We start from the raw sequence: 18678 nt of genomic DNA, 5'->3' as shown, positions 1-18678 counted from the left end.
ATTCTACCTGTTTACTTTTGGATTGCTATTATTAAATACTTTATGAAGCAAGTTAGTAATAGTCATTTAGAAGCCCAAGTACATATGTATTATATTTAGCTAAACTCAGGTTCTGGACTGTGAGATATAGTGCCACATGAGAAAGTATATGTATTTGTTACTACTCAAAGTATAATTTTAAATTCCTATGGTCTGTGTCAGTCTAGAACCTTTTTAACTTCTTGTTTACATGGGGAAATTTACAAGCAGCATTATAGGCCTGTAATTATACTGGTATAATTATACAACTTCCTGATGCATGTTCTTATTCAGGAGTTACACATGCTTTTTTCTGATATAATCTGTCACTGAAATTTCCCAATACAGACAAAACATAAATTTCATGGCTAATTTCTTTTGTTTTCTGTTTTTCATAGCTGGAGATACAGATGATCCACCAAGAATTACCCAAAATCCTGTCATCAATGGGAATGTAGCGATGGCAGATGGACACAACAACACAGAAGAAGACATGGAGGATGGTAAGTAAATATATGATGAAAATATAGGTGGGGCAGGGACTGACTTGTCTATTAGTATAGTGTGCAGCTTAAAAGGTTTTTGATTCTTTTGAGGTGCTGTAGTGTAACTGATTATGAAACAAGCAAGAAAACACAAAAATTCCCACCTCTAAGTGCATCACTGCTAGTAAAGGGTCATTGCTGTCTAGTGCAGAAAATAAAATTTTAAATTTCTGCATAGCAATTTCTAGAGTAGTAATTCTTAAAGAGATGGGGCATCCCAAAAATTGTAAGTAGAAAAACTAGATATGTTGTGTATGGACAGTAAGATTTCATTTTAAATCTTTAAATCCAGTTATAATTAGTGGTTTCTGAAAATCTGTTCAGAACCATTGGAACCACCATTGTGCTGCAGATGACTGCACCAGTCCTGCCTCTCCCCCAGCACACTTCAGTCTGTTTTGCTTAGATAATAAAGTAGCAGCCATAGCCACATTTTAATCTGGGTGCAGCAGGTGGTGGTGACCCCCCTTTTCGAAATGGAACTTTAAATGACCAACATGTGGGACCTACCTGAAGAATACAGCTTGTCTCTTTCTTTTTTTCTGAGTCAACTTTAACATTTATGTAAAACAGCTTTTGGGTATAGTCCTTTCTCTGAGCCTTGTCACTTAAATTGATGTACCTAACTGTTTATAAATATGCTTAGAAGTACAAGTATGCTAAATACTTTTAAAAAAATAATCTGCCTATCATCTATTGAGGGGAACAGACAGACACTTTAAAGTAGAAAAAAAAAACTTTTTTTCCAAGAACTATATAGGAAAATGAAAGGATCGGAGAAAATAAATGAAGTTTCATTATAGTTAAACTCCAGAAAAAATGAACAGGGTTAGATTATCACAGTCAATTATATAGGTAGAAGAGAAACTTTCTCACTGATTTCTGAGAGACTGTGATCAAGAGAGCAATTAGGATAAGGCTGCAGGTCATAAGTATCTACCTCGGGGAGTTAAAAAAGTAATGTAATACTAAGGCATTAATTACTGGAGATGGGAGCGTTCAAGTGAGAAAAGATAATTAAATACAGGACAAAAAGATTATGGCCAGACTTCAAAAATGAGTATTGTCACTACGTCATAGCCAAAAAGGTCAGGAGGAAAAATTGACGTCAAAAGGGTCAAAGTACCAAAAAAGCAAAGTAAATGAAAGAGAGTCCTATATAACAGCAGCTTCAGAATTTTCTCTGGAAGACCTCACTTGTACTTAAAAGATTGGTATTAAAAGATAAAGCAATGGTTTCCATTTTGATTAAGATTGCGGTATCTGTTGTGCTAGCTGCCTTTAATGATACCACAGCTGTGACAGAACTTTATGGTGACCAATCAAGATTGTACCAGGTGACACTGACATTACCATCCACCAGTTACAAGTGACTGACCTAGTAGTAAAATATCCAACAAAAACCCTCATGTTTAGCCAAGTAGTATAAAAGCTTTATCTAAAAATGTATCTAAAAAGTGTGTGTGTGTGTAATTAAAAATAATACAATCTTCCAAATAAACTGAACAAAAAGCAGTCAGGCTGCATAAGAGGTAAGTTATATCAGAGCTAATAGAGAACACACACATTCATATAAACCATTTACTTCCTGTCTAGGCAGAGTAGCTTTGACTCTATATGAAAGTCAATACAGAATATCAAGTTAAGTGGAAATGACAACATTTTATATGGCTATAGGCCAACTTGCATAAAAAGCCTCTTTGCAGAGGTCCCCAGCAAAAGCCTGCCATGCTTGTGCTGGAGCTGACCACTAAGATAACTCTTCCATGCTCTTATACCAGGTTCACAGGTTTCAGAGGGCATTGCTATAGTATAGAATCAGTTCATGGGCTAGGATCCGGGACAAAAAATAGAGAATTAAGTTTTGGGGATGAGCAGTCTATCAGGCAATATATAATTAGTACAGAAATTCTTTGACATGTTGGTTAATCATTCCTTGTAATCATACCTGAGCAAGGAGTGCCTAGCTACATTGTGATGTTATGCTGCTTTTACTGTACACCAGAGACAGGACATTGTTTCAGTGCAAATGTTGCAATCCAGGAAGCCTCTGCGCTTTACCTCATGTAGGTGGATGATGCCATCATCAAGGCTATTCAGTTGGGCAACCCACCAGATATTGCATTATTTGTTCTTCATTTGAAATTGCAGTTGTAGCATTTATACTCTTGCTATCCCAGTTTGTACAATGACATGTATGTAAGGATTGGCCCAGTGATTGAAGGTTAGTGATAAAGTGAGATCGGGGATAGCAGAAGGTAGAACACGTTTATCAAGGTGGCAGTGTTGATACTACCTGTAACCCATCTACTCTTAGCAGGCCTCTTTGCAACAACTAAGTTCAAGATAAGACTGTATCAGTGCATGTTGGAGGAAGAGCAAGCATTACAGAGCAAGACAATTGCAGCTCATTTACAGAGGTTGAAAGCACCCTGTTAAGCTAGGAGAAAGCATTAATGTTGCTAGTAGGTTCATGCACTTGAAGGCAGATAGGGAGAAAAGAGGGCGTCACACAATTACAGCAGACCTAATATCATATTTTCTCACATGCAATATGAGAAAAATAGGCATCTTGTTTTTGAAAGGCAGAAGGAAAGAAAAATTCCTTGAGAGCCTCTTCTAATGTGTGTGCGCTTGGAGGGGAGGGAGACAGCATCCACAGCCAGTGACACGGGAGTCCTGCGTGTAACGTACAGAGTTCTACTTTCACTTTCTTTTAGTAGAGGCTGATGTGGCAGAAATTGCTGTTACCCATTTCCTCAATTATAATGTGCACACCAATTACCAATCACTGAATTTTTGGGGAACAGTGTAAGTTGGATATAAGAAAATATTGTCTCATACTACTGTGTGCATTGCTAAAAAAATTTATAAGGCTAGAATACTCAATGGCAGGAAGACAGAGTTCTTTGGGTAAATCCAATATCTTTTATTAGACCAATTAAAATAGTTGAAAAAATGCTTCTTTGCAAGTTTTCTGGTACAAACACCTTTTGTCAGGCTGAGGAAGCATCTGCAGCTGGTCTGTGCTCTTACTGGATGGAATACAGAAGAAGCCAGTATGCATGCAAGAAAGTCAGTCAGTGGAAATGCAAATTGAGACAGTCAGTGGGTAAGAGACAGGTGGGATGGGAAGGAAGGGGAATGGCAGGAAAGCACAATGTGTAGTGACTTGTTCCATGGAAGTTCACTAGCAGCGGATCTGAAAATAAGTTGTTAGATGTTGACTTTTTTCTTGATGTTGGTACAATATGGCCCTTCTGGTTAGAGTAACAAGAAGATGCCTCCTTCATCAGGTTCCGTGGAACACAGATACTCCTGTCATTGGGAGATTAAATTATTTGCTATGGTATGCTAAAGCATTGGCCAATTTGTTTTAGCAGACTGATTTGTGGAGATGTGTTTATACTTTCAAAACATTGGGAAGAGAAGCATCTATTTTCAAAAGAGTATTCATGTACAGTGACACTGGTATAGCAGAAGTAAAGAGAGGTAGTTAGCCATGTTAGTCTGAAGTCAGATAGACACGAGGATAGATATGCACCCTATAGACTTACTAACCAAGAGAGGGGGAGAGAGAGAGCACATGAGTGCACGTGGTTTAGTGTTCTCCAGTTTGCAAAAGCATCTCATGAAGTCACAAAACCTTGTACTCCACATCTATACCTATAATTTATGTAGTCTACAGGGTGCAGCAGAAGTGGTCCATCCAGGAAAATGAACCTAAGTAGGAACTGGTCAGAAAAATAAATGCTCTGAGTTTGGAAGTGAGCGGAGCTAAAATACACACATTTTTATATATTGTTAATCTCTGCAGTTGAAAGGAACTGTTTAAATAATGTCTCTGGGGTGCATTATAAACATGACTTTTGTAGGGGAACAAAAGTTGACTTCAAGTGAAATATATACTCTGCTGTAGGAAAGAAGGTAGTCAACTTCAAAGAATCAGGGATTTTGCATGTTCCAGAATGGTACCTGAGGCATTTCACTAAGCTTAATTTTTTGCAAGGTGGAAGTGACAGCTTCAGTAAACATCCTCTATTATGAAGTGGTTTTTTGTTTGTTTGTTTGTTTGTTTTAATCAGTTCATTCTCATGTAAAAGATTCCGCGTGACAGTTAGATTAACCAGTTCCCTCACAAGTAAGAGATTTAAACTGAAGGCTCTTTAATTAAAAACTTGAACGATTATGGTATTTGCAGTATTAAAAGTATCCATTGAAGCTCTGTTCCTAATAGTGATTTGAAGCAGAGGATTTCAGAAACAGGAATCTTAATTGTGGAGTATTATACCCCTCATTTGACACCAGTGGAGTTCATTTGAAAGTCCACTCTTTCATGGAATATAATTGGTTTTAACCATTTCTTGCCATTAATCATACAGCTGTAAAAGTACTTTAACATAAACTGAATAATGCATGGAGAACGCTCAAGTTTTTCTTGAAAAGAGAAATAAATTTGTTTTCTACCGAATTGTAAACACTTAAAAGATATGTTACTTAATAGTAAAATGGCTTATGTGCTATTCCTGGGTCACAGGTTTAGAGGATTTTTGTTCCGTTGACCAGTTAAATGGGCTTTGGCTATATTAACGTATCCTTGCAGCTTCCACCACCAAACTGCCAGAGTGTATACATATCCATGCACTCTTGGTGACCCTGTGTGTAGATGTGGCAGGGCACCGTTGGTGCCTGCCACTTTAAGGGCTGAGCCAAACAGCCAGCAGGCGCGTGATTACAGCGGCCATTTTGGAACTCTGGCCGCCTATATAAACAGAGGAGTTTGCTGCTGGCAGGCCAGGCAGAAACAAGTGGGTGGGCCAGTGGCAGACCAGCCCTGAGAGAGCCCCCGTTACATTAGACTAGACCTAAGGCTAGATTTTGTCACACATGGAAAATAGGATCATATCACTATTTTGGATTGCTGGTTTTTAAAGTATTTAGATAAACATATGACACTAGCATACCTAAGCAAATGGGAAGGCAAGAAGTCAAGTAAAGTAATCTTAGTCTGATATTTGTTAATCATATCTAGCTGTAACTCTGGAAGTGGAGTGATTACATTAAAAAAATAATTATAATCGGGTTGGAAGAGAAAAACAGTAGTCAATAATCCCAGCTAATATGGACCAAAAACTGTTTCTAAATCAAATAGTTTGCTACATAAATATACACTTAAATGTTTGTATATCTATTGCATATATACTATTTTTTCAGGTTGTTCATTATATCAAGTTGTTTCCAAAATCATATGCCTTACATGTCCTTACTCTAAATTCTACTGCACACACTGATGGCATGTTCTGCATTTGGGTAGTTTTTGGTTCTGTACTGTTTGAAACTGTCCAAATGACTTTGGAGCACTCCAACCAGCAAGTGTACAGATGTATAAGGTCAAAGAAGCACTTCAAAAATGGCCAAAGAGCTTCAAAATTGATCCTCAAAAGATGAAAAATATCTTTGAAGCCTTTGAAACATCTGTGTCCTCCAACAGAGTGCACGGGGGTGGCTCAGTCTTCTGGCATCTCACATTGCTCCACCCTGTTATACTGTAGCTACCTCACCACCACCCCCCCCCCCCCCCCCCCCCCCCCCCCCGCAATTACGACTTCTGCAGGTTGAGAGGCATGCAAGGAACAAATGCCCTGTCACTGAAGAAAATAATTTCTTGAGACATTCAACTAATACTGCAGACTTATTTAATCATTCTTCATCTTCTAATAGATTATTTTAAAATATAAACATTCTGATCCAATACATTTTAATTGGGTTAAATGTTTGTTGTGGCACAAAAAAATGTGCCCAGCTGTACATTCTGTGATTTAAAGACAGAATAGTGCAGTGCCTTAGTACTCTTTTTAAGACTTGTGACCAGGTTTCAGTTCCTTGTGCCACCATAAACCATATACATGTGAATTTGAGGAAGACACTTGATTGCTGCCTCCTTCACTAAAATGGATATTACCTCAATTGAAAGGATATGTTTGGTTTTGTATTTTCTGCATATGGTAGTAGGTACTTCATATAATGAAGAATATATGTAGGTACCTTACTGTATACTCTTGGAAGTAAAGGATTCCGTTCTCCTACCAGCTGTTCCCAGCCAAGGCTGCCACAACCTTCAGCATCCCTGTTGACACCTTCTGCCATGCAAATGTTTATGAGCAACAGCGATCCTGGTTTTCTCTAATAAAAAATAGCAAATTCTCTGATTTAACACCCCCCACCCCAGCTGTGTTTTTCCATGATGAAAATGAAACACCACTATATATGGATATCAGTTGAACAGTGTTTTATTGAGATATTTAACATTTTAAAGCAGTTTGGAAGCCTGCCAGTGCCTCTATCACTATAATAAAATAAATTCTAAATATTCATTTTGGCATTTGATTTTGGGTTTTTTATCATGGAAAATCAGAGCTCCCGCTTTGCTCACCAGGACACAGGTCCAGTTGCAGTTGTGCCACCCCACTCTGCTTTGGATGATGAGCAGCCCTGATATGCCAGTACCCTGCCCGACATTGTCCCTCACTCCCAAGCCATATCCCCCCACCCCCCAGCGGTGTTGGTCCCCTTCACTCCCCACCCACAGCCCCCCACCTCCCCAGCCCTGCCAGAGGGGGCCCCCAGCTGCCAGAGCTAAGGGACACGGGACTCGGGTCTGCAGCCCCTGCCCTCCACAGCAGCGCCCAAGCCCCGGATGCCATCCGTGGGAGGCAGCAGATGCTGCAGCGGAGCAGAGCATGGAGTCTTGCTCCCTCCCCCACAGGTAGCACGGCTGGAGCAGAGTCCATGGGGATGCGAATGCAGGCTGCCTGCTGTGTGCTTGCGGCTCCCTGCCCTGCTGTCCTCCCCTGGGGCTTCTGCAGCCCAACGGGCAGGACCTGGCATGGCAGGACAAAGCGGGGCTGGGCGGGGAAGCTCAGTGCCACCACCACTAGGCCCATGTTGCCATGGTGAGGCGCCCCCTGCCTGCCCAGCCGCATCAAAGGGCACCACTCCACGCTGCCATCCCTGCTACTGCTGGGAGGGCAGAAGGTGCCTTGCCATGGTGGAACGGGACTCGCTGTGGTGGTATCAGGCTTCCCTGACCTGCTTTGACCTGCTGCACCAGGTTCTGCCCTCTGGGCCACGGAGACCCCAGGAGGAGGGCAGCAAGGTAGGGAGGCCCCAAGCCCGCAGCCCACATTTGCCCCATGCACAAATTGAGTGGGGGGGCACATGCCACGTGGTACCCCTGGGAATGCACACAGCAGCAGGGAGTCTTCCCCTCCCTTGCTGCCCTCCAGACGAGCTGCTCGCGGTTCCCTTCTGCTCCCTGCGTGGGCCTTGCAGCCACACATTCGAGCCCTGGGCCCCAAGCCCTATGCACCACCCCAGCTGGGCAGCAGCCCCAGCCCTGCCCAGTTTCCTCCCTCCCTCACTATGGGACCTCAATCCTTCCCCCACCCCCTCCTCGATTTAACTGCAGGAGCAGCTCTCCAGGCTGCCCGGCAGCCACGTGCATGTGTATGTACGCACATGCACATAGCACCCCCGCCTTGATAGTCCTCCTTCCAGTCCCTTGTCGGTTAGAACTCCGCCAGTCTGTAAGGGGAAACCCGCCGTTTCCCATGTTTTTCTCCTTAAAATGAGAAAATCCAGGTTTTACCGCATTTTTCTGTAGTGAATGGAAAACGTGGTTCCCTGATCAGCAGAAGAATCTGTCCAGATTATGGACTAAAAATGTAGCGAAAACATGAAATTAAATCAGTTTAAATTATTAAAAGAGGGGCATAATGGCTGTTAAGCTAAGCAGTGTTCAGTAGGCCTGTGCAAAGCGGCTAGTATTCACTTTGGATTCAGCCAATTCAGAGGACAGTGACTTGATTCAGTGATTCAGATCACTGTCCCAAATCAATTCGGCCGAATCGGCCCCGTCCCCCACCCACTCAGTGGCTGCCCAGCCCACTCTCCCAGCTCTTTAAAAAAAAAAAAAAAAAAAAAAGCACCCACTCACCGGTGCTGCCAGGTGGGGGGGCAATCCCCACTGCCCCACACCACATGGGGGGGCTCTACCACGAGCCCCCTGACCCTCCTTCATGGCTGCCCTGCCTGCGCCAGCCTTCAAATCTTTTCCAAATCTCCTGATTCAATTCGGATTCAGAGATTCGTCACTGAATCGAGCCAAATCTCCTCCGAATCGAATCAGCACCCAAAGATTCACACAGCCCTAGTGTTCAGTTTCATAATGAAATAGATAAAATGTTACGAGTTTATGTTGAAGTTGTCTTAGTTTTTCCAGTGAATCTTCCCACAGGTTTTAATTATAGACTGTCACAGAATTTGTAGGTCCTTGATCTTGTAAATTATGCAGTCAACTAACAAGGGATTACAAAAGAAACAGTTACTGCTTTCACTTTTTTACTGGGGTGGTGGCTATTCGGGGCAATACAAAGCAGCTAAAAGGTAACTCATTAATACTTGATGGTATAAATAGATTCTTGGTACTCTTTTATGTCATTATTCCTCTTTCACTGTTGGGTGCAGTGTCTCTGCTGAAACAGAAACCTGTTTCTATGTAGAAGTTCTGGGGACATAGAGCTGGAATTGGTAGTAATCTAAATTGCATGAAAATTGACATATATAGGACTCTTATGTTATTGCTTACCTTTGGAGAAATTTTGAAATTTGAGTTGTAATGAATTTTAGAAGTTAAACATCATTTAAGAGAAGATTGGATTAGAGATGCATTCTTCTAGAAATGCTCTTCCTTTTTTATGAGAATTGAATGTATACTGTAATGTCACTTCAGCTGGAGCTGACGTTCTAAGCAACTTTTCATAGTAGGGTAGTTACTAGAAAACAGTATTAATTATTCCTGGTTCATGAGAAAAATTGTAACCCAGGTACCAGTGAGTTCTTCCAATAGTTTAGTGTTTGTGACAGTTTTTATGCCTTACTGTTTTGCAAAACTTTTATTTCAGGTACCATGTGTTCCACGGTTTTGAAAAGGTATGTTTTGCAATTAAGTGTCTTCAGAATTTACAGTTACTATTTTGATCATTTTTCCTTTTTTTGCTTAGACACAAGTTGGCGATCAGAAGCAACGTTTCAGTTTACAGTTGAACGTTTCAATAGGCTGAGTGAGTCAGTCCTCAGTCCTCCCTGCTTTGTACGAAACTTACCATGGAAGATCATGGTGATGCCACGTCTTTATCCTGACAGACCACACCAAAAAAGTGTAGGATTCTTTCTTCAATGCAATGCTGAATCTGATTCCACGTAAGATGCTTTAAATAATTGATATGCAAACCCAGATATGAGATTGTTAATTGTATTGCAAAACAAGCTAATAGTTGATTAAAATTACTTGGCAGAGTTCTTGTCTTGAGGGGTAGGGCTTATCCTGTTTTTAGTTTCTGAAGAGTTCTCTGCTTTTCATCTACTACTTGCTCCCCACCCCCGCTCCAAAGCCATGTTGTAAGACTTGTCCTTTGAGGCAATTTGTTCAACTAGAAGCTTCTGATGGAACTAAAACATGATTCTCTTGGACTAGTGAGAGCGATGTGCGAGAGACTTTTAAAGAGAGCATCACACTCTGTCAACAGCATTGCCAGCCTTGCTGTCATGGGAAAGGAAGATCTGTGCTTACTTGTGTTAAAATGCTACTAGACATCCCTCTAATCCACTTGAGTCATTAATTCTGCCCTATAATGCAGCAGTTTCTAAATAAAGTAGGCAAAAAAAACCCTTTCTTGTCAGTATAGCCTGAGGTAGCGACTTCTGTCCCTCCGTGGCCCAGTTGGATCAGAAAGAAATTTTCACTATTAGCAGGTTATTTCATAATAGTTTATGTAAGGTGATTTCCTTCATCTTTCTCTGAGGCATAAAGTACAGATGGCCATCAGTTGTAGGATGTTGAAGTAGAAAGATCATTGATTTGGTCCAGCATGTTATTTGCCTGACAGAAACAACAGTACCACAAAACATAGTCCTTTGTTGCCACCCTCTGTCCTAGTTGAGGGAAAGGAGGAATCCTATAAGAAAAGTAAACCTGCCAAGAAAAAATGAAATGTTTCATGAGAAGGACAATCCAACATCTCCAGAGTAGGCACTACAAGTATGCATCCCTAATCATTAGGCACTGATAGAGATTTTTGGGGCTGATACCGATGGCTGATTTTTAACGAGCCATATTGACCGATACTTACCCAATTCCGATATGCAGCCCCACAGCATGGAGAGCGGTGTGGAGCTGACAAGTCTGTTGTGGGGGGAAAGGTTGCGGGGGAAGGGAAAGGGTCTGGGAGGGGCAGATCGAGGCCTTCGTGGTGAAGGAGGGGGCGGGGCAAGGGCTGCCCACCTGGGGCAGGACAGGGTGTGGGACAGAGCCATGGCTCGTCCAGAGGGCACGGGGGGGGGCAGCTCCCACTGCTGCGCACACCCTGGAAGAGCATGGGGGGGCGTGTGCCCCCAGATCTGCGCGCGGACCTGGGAGTGCTGCTGCTGCAGACTGGGGTCAGGGCTGCGCCAGGCTCTTCCCAGTGAGGGACTGGGCTGGGCTGCGCTTTGGGAGCACAACGGTGGCACTGGGAGGGGGCTATGGGCAAATTTGGGGGTGGCTGCAGCCCCCCTCCCAGCACCACCACCACCATCCACCCTGAGCCCAGCCCATCCCACCCCACACAAATCTGGGGCCACGTGATCCCCCCCATGCTGTCCTGAGGTGCACTTCAGGTGGGAGTGCCCCCCCACTCCCTCTGGACAAGCCATGACTCTGTCCCGTTCCCCACCCCGCCTCGGCTGTGCAGGGCCTGCCCCGTTCCCTCCCTCACCGCAGGGGCCTCGATCTGCCCCGCCCCTTCCCCCACAACAGACTTACCAACCGGACCCAGCTGCTTTCCATGCTGCCAGGCTGCGCTCCTGGTTGCCTGCTGCTGCGCTGCAGCATTTATTGGCCACATTATTGGCTACATCAGACAAAAAAAGCCAGTTGCCAGTGTTCTAAATTTTCTTCATGTTGGTGCCAATCTGATATGGAACCAATCTATTGGTTCACCTCTACTAATCATGAAACCCATAAGGCCAATGTATGGCATTTCCAGGGGAAGGACTCCTTAGCAATCTTCTGATGCTGTACAGAGAGCAGTTTGCTCTTACAACCACAAGATGGATTCCATTGGCCTTTTGCTGTTGGCTGGACAAAAGTTTTAATCTGAGAGCAGAGCAGTTTGTTTTTGTGAGCTTTGTATTTACCTCCTCACTCCTTTAAATTGTTTGAGTTTTTGACATATGGTTAGTGCATGTTTTGGTTTGGTGTCTGTGGGTGAAGCAAAGAAACACAGAGAAAGACGTGGAGTTGAACTGCATTGGTTGCTTTTTCCAGTGAGGTATGTTTATTTTGGATGATATTGCATACCACTTCCAATGTAGTATTCAGTATTTTCTCTCAGACCACACGCTCTCAAGTAAGACATGTACCTTATTTTTTGGAAGGCAGAAAGTAGAGAGATTTTTCCTCAGTCATGGCCATCTGTGAGACATTAGAATAAATTCTCTTGGGAGTAGAGATGTATCCTGGGAACACATTTCTTCAGGAAGTGTGGCAACCTAGGAGCAGCAGGACCTTCCTGGTGTGGCAAGATAGCAACAAGGCTAGACCCCAAACCCTTATAAGGACCTTAGCAAGACTTTTACTTCTTTACTGTAAATATTTCTTTATATAAGGTCCAATAAATGATGCAGTGTCATTTCCATACTGCAGGTCTCACCAAGATACTGCAAAATACGCAGCAGCCCACTTGCCCGTAGCCAACTCAGTTACTGCTTCAGGGACAAGCTACAGTGCTTAGCCAGTAGCTATAGCTGTGGGGGTGTTAATGTAGGACCCTGCCCCTTCTGCTTTCCAGACTGGAGATGCATAGCAGCAGTCTGGGGAGCCATTATAGCAGTGTCTGCTTGATTCTATTCCAGTGAAGAAAACTCAGTTTCTTCACTTAGGATATGAACCCCAATTTTGCAGGGCTTATTTTGAGGAAATGTGCTTTTGGTACAGTGCAGTGTTTCCCAACCTTTTCCAACCCAAGGCACACTTACATTAATAAAATTTCTGCAGCACACCTGTTAAGGCATTCCCCATCCTCATACTTATTGTAGCTCATTCTGTGGCACACCTATTCATTTCTGACAGCACACTTCTGTGCCGCTGCACACTGGTTGGGAAACACTGGTATAGTGATGGCAGTGGCTCCTACTTTGTTTTGGAAGTAGAAGATTGGCTGTTGACTGGGAGTAAATCATTTGGAAATGACAGGTTGAAAGAGACTTGGGAGCATTAGTCAGTCACAGGTTGTGATCTTTGGAAGCATCAGACAAGATATTTCCAGTAGGATGGTGCTAGTGTAAAAGGTACTGGTGAAAACTTGCTGTGTTCAGTTCTGAACACCATGCTAAAGAAAGATGAATTGAAAATGGAACAGGTTAGAGAAGGACTACCAGGGGACCAAGGAGTGTCTTACAGGTAGAGATTAAAGGGGATTAGCTTGCTCAGCCTAGAAGAATGATAGCTGAGAGGGATATGAGTGCTCTCTGTAAACGCATCAGGAGGCAAACATTAGGCAGGGAGGAGAGCTCCTCATGCTAAATAACACCACTACCACAAAAACAAATGGATATCAACTGGCCATAAATAAATTTAAGATGGAAATTGGAAGAATGCTTTTAATTGTTGGGTTGGAGTGAGGTTTAGGAACAGCCTCCCAAAAAGGGGAGGTGGGAGAGTGGGCCCTGTCTGGTTTTAAGGTAGAGCTGAATCAGTTTATGCAAGGAATTCTATAGTATGTTTTCATGCAATAAAAAGGGACTAGAGTTGACAAGTTAGGAGGTCCCTTTCCAGACCCATGTTCCTCATTATTACATGCATTATACATTTCTACAGTTCAAGTAGAAGTGTTGTCTGTGTATGAATACTAAGCCCCAATGGCTGCTTACAGAGGTGAAAAAAAACCCAGCATTTTATTTTCAGGTGGGCATCTCCAAGCACGGTGCATGCCCAGAAGAGGCGTAGCTTTAGTTTGACCTAGTTCACTCAACATCTGTATAGCTTGGGAGCTTCAGTGGGGCTTTTGGTGCTGTAATTAGCTGATTGAATCAGCTTTAGATGAAAGTGCCAAAAAGCCCTGCTGAAGTGCCCGATGTATACAGATGCTGAGGAGCTGGGTCGAGCTATAGCACACTTTCTCTTCTGGTAAAGCAGTGGGGTTTTTTGTTTTTTGGGGGGGTTTTGTCTGTCAGTGCCCAGTGATATCAGATAAACTTCAGGAGGCCACCTTTTTATATTCTTGGCTGCTGTTTCCTAGTTCTTGTAACATACCCTTTTATAAAATAGTTCCAACCTGTTTAATTTAAAAGTAAAAACAAAGTAAAGCATGCTGGGAAGAATGTTTTATAGAGAGCGCTTTTAGAAAGTAATGTTATCTAAAACTTCATTTTTGAAAATACTTGGTCTAACGAGCATTAGTGTGTATGGTGTGACTCCTAAAGGCCAGAGATTAATTCTTACTAATGCTTCTAATAGCAGCTGAGCAAACTATAAAAATCTAATGAGGAACAAAACGTGTAGTCATCTCTATGCAAGTGCAGATTTAGTATGTAAAATAAACCTTGCACAAATATTTTCTATGACTGAAGAAACCTGGGTTGACATTAATTTCATATGTTTCTTTTTCTAGGTCATGGTCTTGTCATGCGCAAGCAGTTCTCAAGATAATAAATTACAAGGACGATGAGAAATCATTCAGTCGCCGAATTAGTCACTTATTCTTTCATAAGGAAAATGACTGGGGCTTTTCCAACTTCATGGCATGGAGTGTAAGTGACGGTATAATGGGCATATAATAATGGCCTGTTATTGGGTAGAGAGAATGGTTCTGGTCCTGGACATGCAGTTGGTCTTTTAAACCAAAAACAGCTTTTCTAATTAATTTTTTTCCTACAAGAGGTAGTCTAGCATGTGAATGATGCTTGGGTTGAATATGTCTTTGAGTACTGCTGACCTGCTTCACGCTATTAGTGAAGATTCCTTATAATTGTTTTACCTGATATATAGTGACTTCAATATTTTTGTCCTTCCTTTTTTTTTTTTTTGATCTGCCTGTAGTGGTGTTCGCATACAGGAGATTAATTTTTACCAAGTTTCTTTCAGCTCTGCTAAATCATAATCACTTATTTCAGCGCACCCTCAATTTTTGGCTTGTTTGTATTTGTATACAGACACTATTTAGTACATAAGTAATACTCTTAATGTTTGTCTTAAATTGAGACAGCTGTTAGGGAAGTTTTGGCCCCTTCTCATCTGGCCAAAATAGTTTCATAAATGATCTGCCATGAATAGAAGCAAAGCTTTGATTACCAACTTTTTTATCCACTTAAATAGAACTGCTGTTGCAAAAACATAAAAGTTGGAAAAAGTTTGCTAGATTAAGATATTAAAAAGTATTTAAATACACAGAGCTCAATGTCAGAGGTTAATTGTGTCCTTCAATGGCTGCTTCAGCTTGCTGGAAAAATAATTTTATGGGTGATAATTTTTTTAAACTTGGAAAATCTGAGCATTGTCCAGACTGAATTTTTCACTACATTCTTCATATTTTGATTCAGAAATTAGTTTGGAAGTAGATTTATCATTCTTTTATCATTCCTGTTATACAGGAGGTTACTGATCCTGAGAAAGGATTTATAGAAGATGACAAGGTTACTTTTGAAGTCTATGTTCAAGCAGATGCTCCCCATGGAGTGGCGTAAGTATCTTTAGCAGTTGTTGTCGCTGAAGCAGAAATGCTTAGTAAACAAACTTGACAGAAAATTCACTGTTTAAAATTTTCATGTCAGTAAAAGTATTGTGTAGTTTTTAAGAATATTATTTAAATAGCATGGTTCCTCAGAGGTTCTCAAAGTACTTTGCTGTTGTTAACTTATAGACTGTTAACAAAAGTCTGTTTTTCTGTTATTATATAGAAATGTATTTTGTGAGTCTTAAGTGTTCATCGTTGTTCAGTATAACCTTGTGTAACTTTATTTGGAACAAGGCACTTAGATATATATGAACAGATATACGATTTGTTTGATTAAAAAGCGGCCCCTCCCCTGGCCCATGGCTGGCGCCCCGTGCTGCAGCTGCTCACCACCCACGTGGGGCTGCCTGTGCCTGCTCAAGACAGCCCTGCTCGGGCTACAAGCAGCTGCAGCAGGGAGTATGGGCCATGGGGTGGGCAAGGGACTGCGCTTCCCCTGGCTCCTCCCCTTCTCCCCCATTGCACCTGAGGTTCCGGCACCGAGGCAGCCACGTGGTCCCAGGCCAGAAGTCCCTGCTGGGGCTTCTGGCTGGGGGGCTGGGCCAGGCGGGCCCTGCTGTTGCGGGAGCCCGCCAGGCTTTCCCTGGTCCTACTGTCCCTGGTTCCTGTCGTTTTCAACAGGAACCAAGGGCAGATCAATATTAATTTTCTAAATTTTTTTAGGAGAATGGCCTTGTGGGCCAGATGGGGCCCGCGGGCCATATTTTGGCCATCCCTGGATTAGGGGAATGCTTTAATAGAAGTTGGCTCTGAGTTTAACCCACTTCCAACTTGGCTCACTCTGCCACAGCTGCAGTCATAGTCCCCTCCTCTACAAATGCTATTGTGTGTGGGTGGAGTCCCCTGCCACTGAAGCTTTGCAGGCTGGATAAAAGTGGCTCTGTGGGCTGGATCTGGCCCGTGGGCCATAGATTACTGATGCCTGTATTATAGTTACATTTATCCATGTCCAACTTAAAGTTTTCACTGTTAACTGCTTTCTAGGTGGGATTCCAAGAAGCACACAGGATATGTTGGGTTGAAGAACCAGGGAGCAACCTGTTACATGAACAGCTTGTTACAGACTTTATTTTTCACAAATCAACTACGAAAGGTAATTAAATACCATTAGCGTGTTATTACCATCAAGTGTTATTTTTTGAAAAGCTGTCCATCTCACCTTTCTTCAAACCCATTCTTTGTTTGCTCCTTTCAGAGGAAACTTCTACATCCTAGTGGAATAATGTAAAACTTCAGAATACACGACCCTAATTTGCTCACTACTTGTTCAAAGGGTACCTTGCTGTCTGTTGGCTTCTTTCTCTAGCTGAAGAAATAAATGGCTCCATGGAGTTAGGTAGTAAAGGTGATGGGACATCAGTGTAATTAGTATATCATATTATCTTACATACAGCATTCCCTGAAATAAGAGATCCACCTTGTTTTGAAAGGGTGAATGAAGGAAAAAAAAGGATCTTTTCTTGTAATAAATAGCTGAGTGCAGCAGCTAGGGAGCTGAGCCTTATCATTGTTCTGCTCCCTGTGAGACCTTGTGCATACTTTGCTTTTGCCCAGGAAGTGGCAGAAACTTCTCTTACCATATTTCTTCATATAAAGAAAGAAACTCCAATTTCCAGCACCTGTTTTTTGGAAAAAAGGGTGTGTGGTATAAGCAAGAAAATATGTTGTAATATCTTATAAAGTGCTGTCTGATTAATTCAGGGGGAGGAGGAATCCACATTTTAGTAGGGTTGCATAGTTTATGTCTTTATACTATCTACTAGGACTGGCCCAAGAACTTGTCTTTATAGGTTTTCTGGATGTGGGTAAGCCAAATAGCTGTTGTACCTTTTTGAGTGTGTGAAAGAGATGTTTGCTGCACTGCCTCATTCTGGTAGCGAGACCATAAATTATTGCAGTTGTTAACATGACTCTTTGCGGGTAAAGGAAATAGTTTTGTTTAGCTGTGACATTGGCTTTCTGGAAAGCATGTAATCAGTTTTACTTCAAGTTATGTTAGGGGCTTTTTGTCTAACCTAAACTTCCCTTGCTGCAATTTGAGACTGTTGCTCCTTGTTCTGTCATCTGCCACCCCTGAGAACAGTCTAGCTCCATCCTCTTGGGAGTTACCATTCAGATAGTTGAAGGCTGCTATTAAATCCCCTCCTCAGTCTTCTCTTCTCCGGACTAAATAAGCTCGGTACCCTCAGCCTCTCCTCAGAAGTCATGTGTACCAGGCCTTGAACCATTTCCATTGCCTTCCACTGGATTCTCTCCAATTCATCCACATCCTTTCTGTAGTGGGGGACCCAAAACTGGACGCAGTAGTCCAGATGTGGCCTCACCATTGCTGAATAGAAGGAAATAATCACTTCCCTCGATCTGCTTACTAATGGATCCCAGTATGCTGTTAGCCTTCTTGGGAACAAGGGCAGACTGTTGGCTTATATTCAGCTTTATTGTCCACTGTAACCCCCAGGTCCTTTTCTGCAGAGCTGCTCTTTAGCTAGTCGGTCCCCAGCCTGTACTGGTGCATGGGATTGTTCCATCCTCAGTGCAGGACTTTGCACTTGTTCCTATTGAACCTCATGAGATTTCTTTTGGTCCAATCCTCCAATTTGTTGAGGTCACTGAACCCTAGCTCTACCCTCCATCATATCTACTACTCTCCCCAGTTTGGTGTCATCTGCATACTTGCTGAGGGTGCACTCCATGCCATCTTCCAGGTCAGTGATGAAAATATTGAGCAAAACCAGCCCCAGGACTAAGCCCTGTGCAACTCCACTTGATACCGACTGCCAACTAGACATTGAGCCCCATTGACTTGACTTCAGTGTAGTGTTTTTGCTTCTATATTTCTTTCTGGTTGCATGTCTTTGTATATTCTATAAACATCTTGCTGAAAGGAAACTAGCTGGAAAGATGTTTCTTAATAGATGTTTCAAGAAAGCAGAATAGCGTGTATCCCTAACATATTGAAATAGTCTTTATGGAACAACAACATTTTATGTACATTTACTTGTTGAATAGGTGAATGTTAAAAGCCCTAAGGGTCAAAAGTTATGGTGAGAAGGGGATTTGCATTCATTCAGAAGTCATCTGTTGTTGTATATCTTCCTACTTTGTCATAATAGTTTCATTATTCTCCAGCAAGCTACAAAAATGTCCTCTAGCCATGAATACCTTCAGTGTTACAGGCTTCGTAGAAGCCAACTTTGTCACTTGCTGTATTGTCTTAACTTTCACAGCACATTTTTCCTTTAGAAGATTTTTCTTTTGAGTTTGCCGTAGAATCTGTTAAACAC

At 42.3% G+C, this 18678-nt stretch overlaps 1 protein-coding gene across 2 annotated transcripts in view; it reads left to right on the top strand.

The window, feature by feature from the left end:
- Positions 1-415: 415 nt before the first annotated feature.
- Positions 416-18678, top strand: part of USP7 (ubiquitin specific peptidase 7) — a 59899-nt gene continuing 41636 nt past the window's right edge. For both annotated transcript variants that reach the window (XM_014519799.2, XM_025203145.1), the window contains exons 1-5: positions 416-521; positions 9626-9824; positions 14273-14411; positions 15252-15340; positions 16379-16487. In XM_014519799.2, coding sequence (XP_014375285.1) covers positions 479-521; positions 9626-9824; positions 14273-14411; positions 15252-15340; positions 16379-16487 — 579 coding nt within the window. In that variant the 5' untranslated portion in view covers positions 416-478. The remainder of the gene's footprint in view (positions 522-9625; positions 9825-14272; positions 14412-15251; positions 15341-16378; positions 16488-18678) is intronic.

This window comes from Alligator sinensis, unplaced genomic scaffold (assembly GCF_000455745.1).
Source record: "Alligator sinensis unplaced genomic scaffold, ASM45574v1 scaffold73_1, whole genome shotgun sequence".
NCBI lineage: Eukaryota > Metazoa > Chordata > Crocodylia > Alligatoridae > Alligator > Alligator sinensis.
Note: the sequence above shows the minus strand (reverse complement) of the source record. Positions and strands in the feature narration are given on the sequence as shown.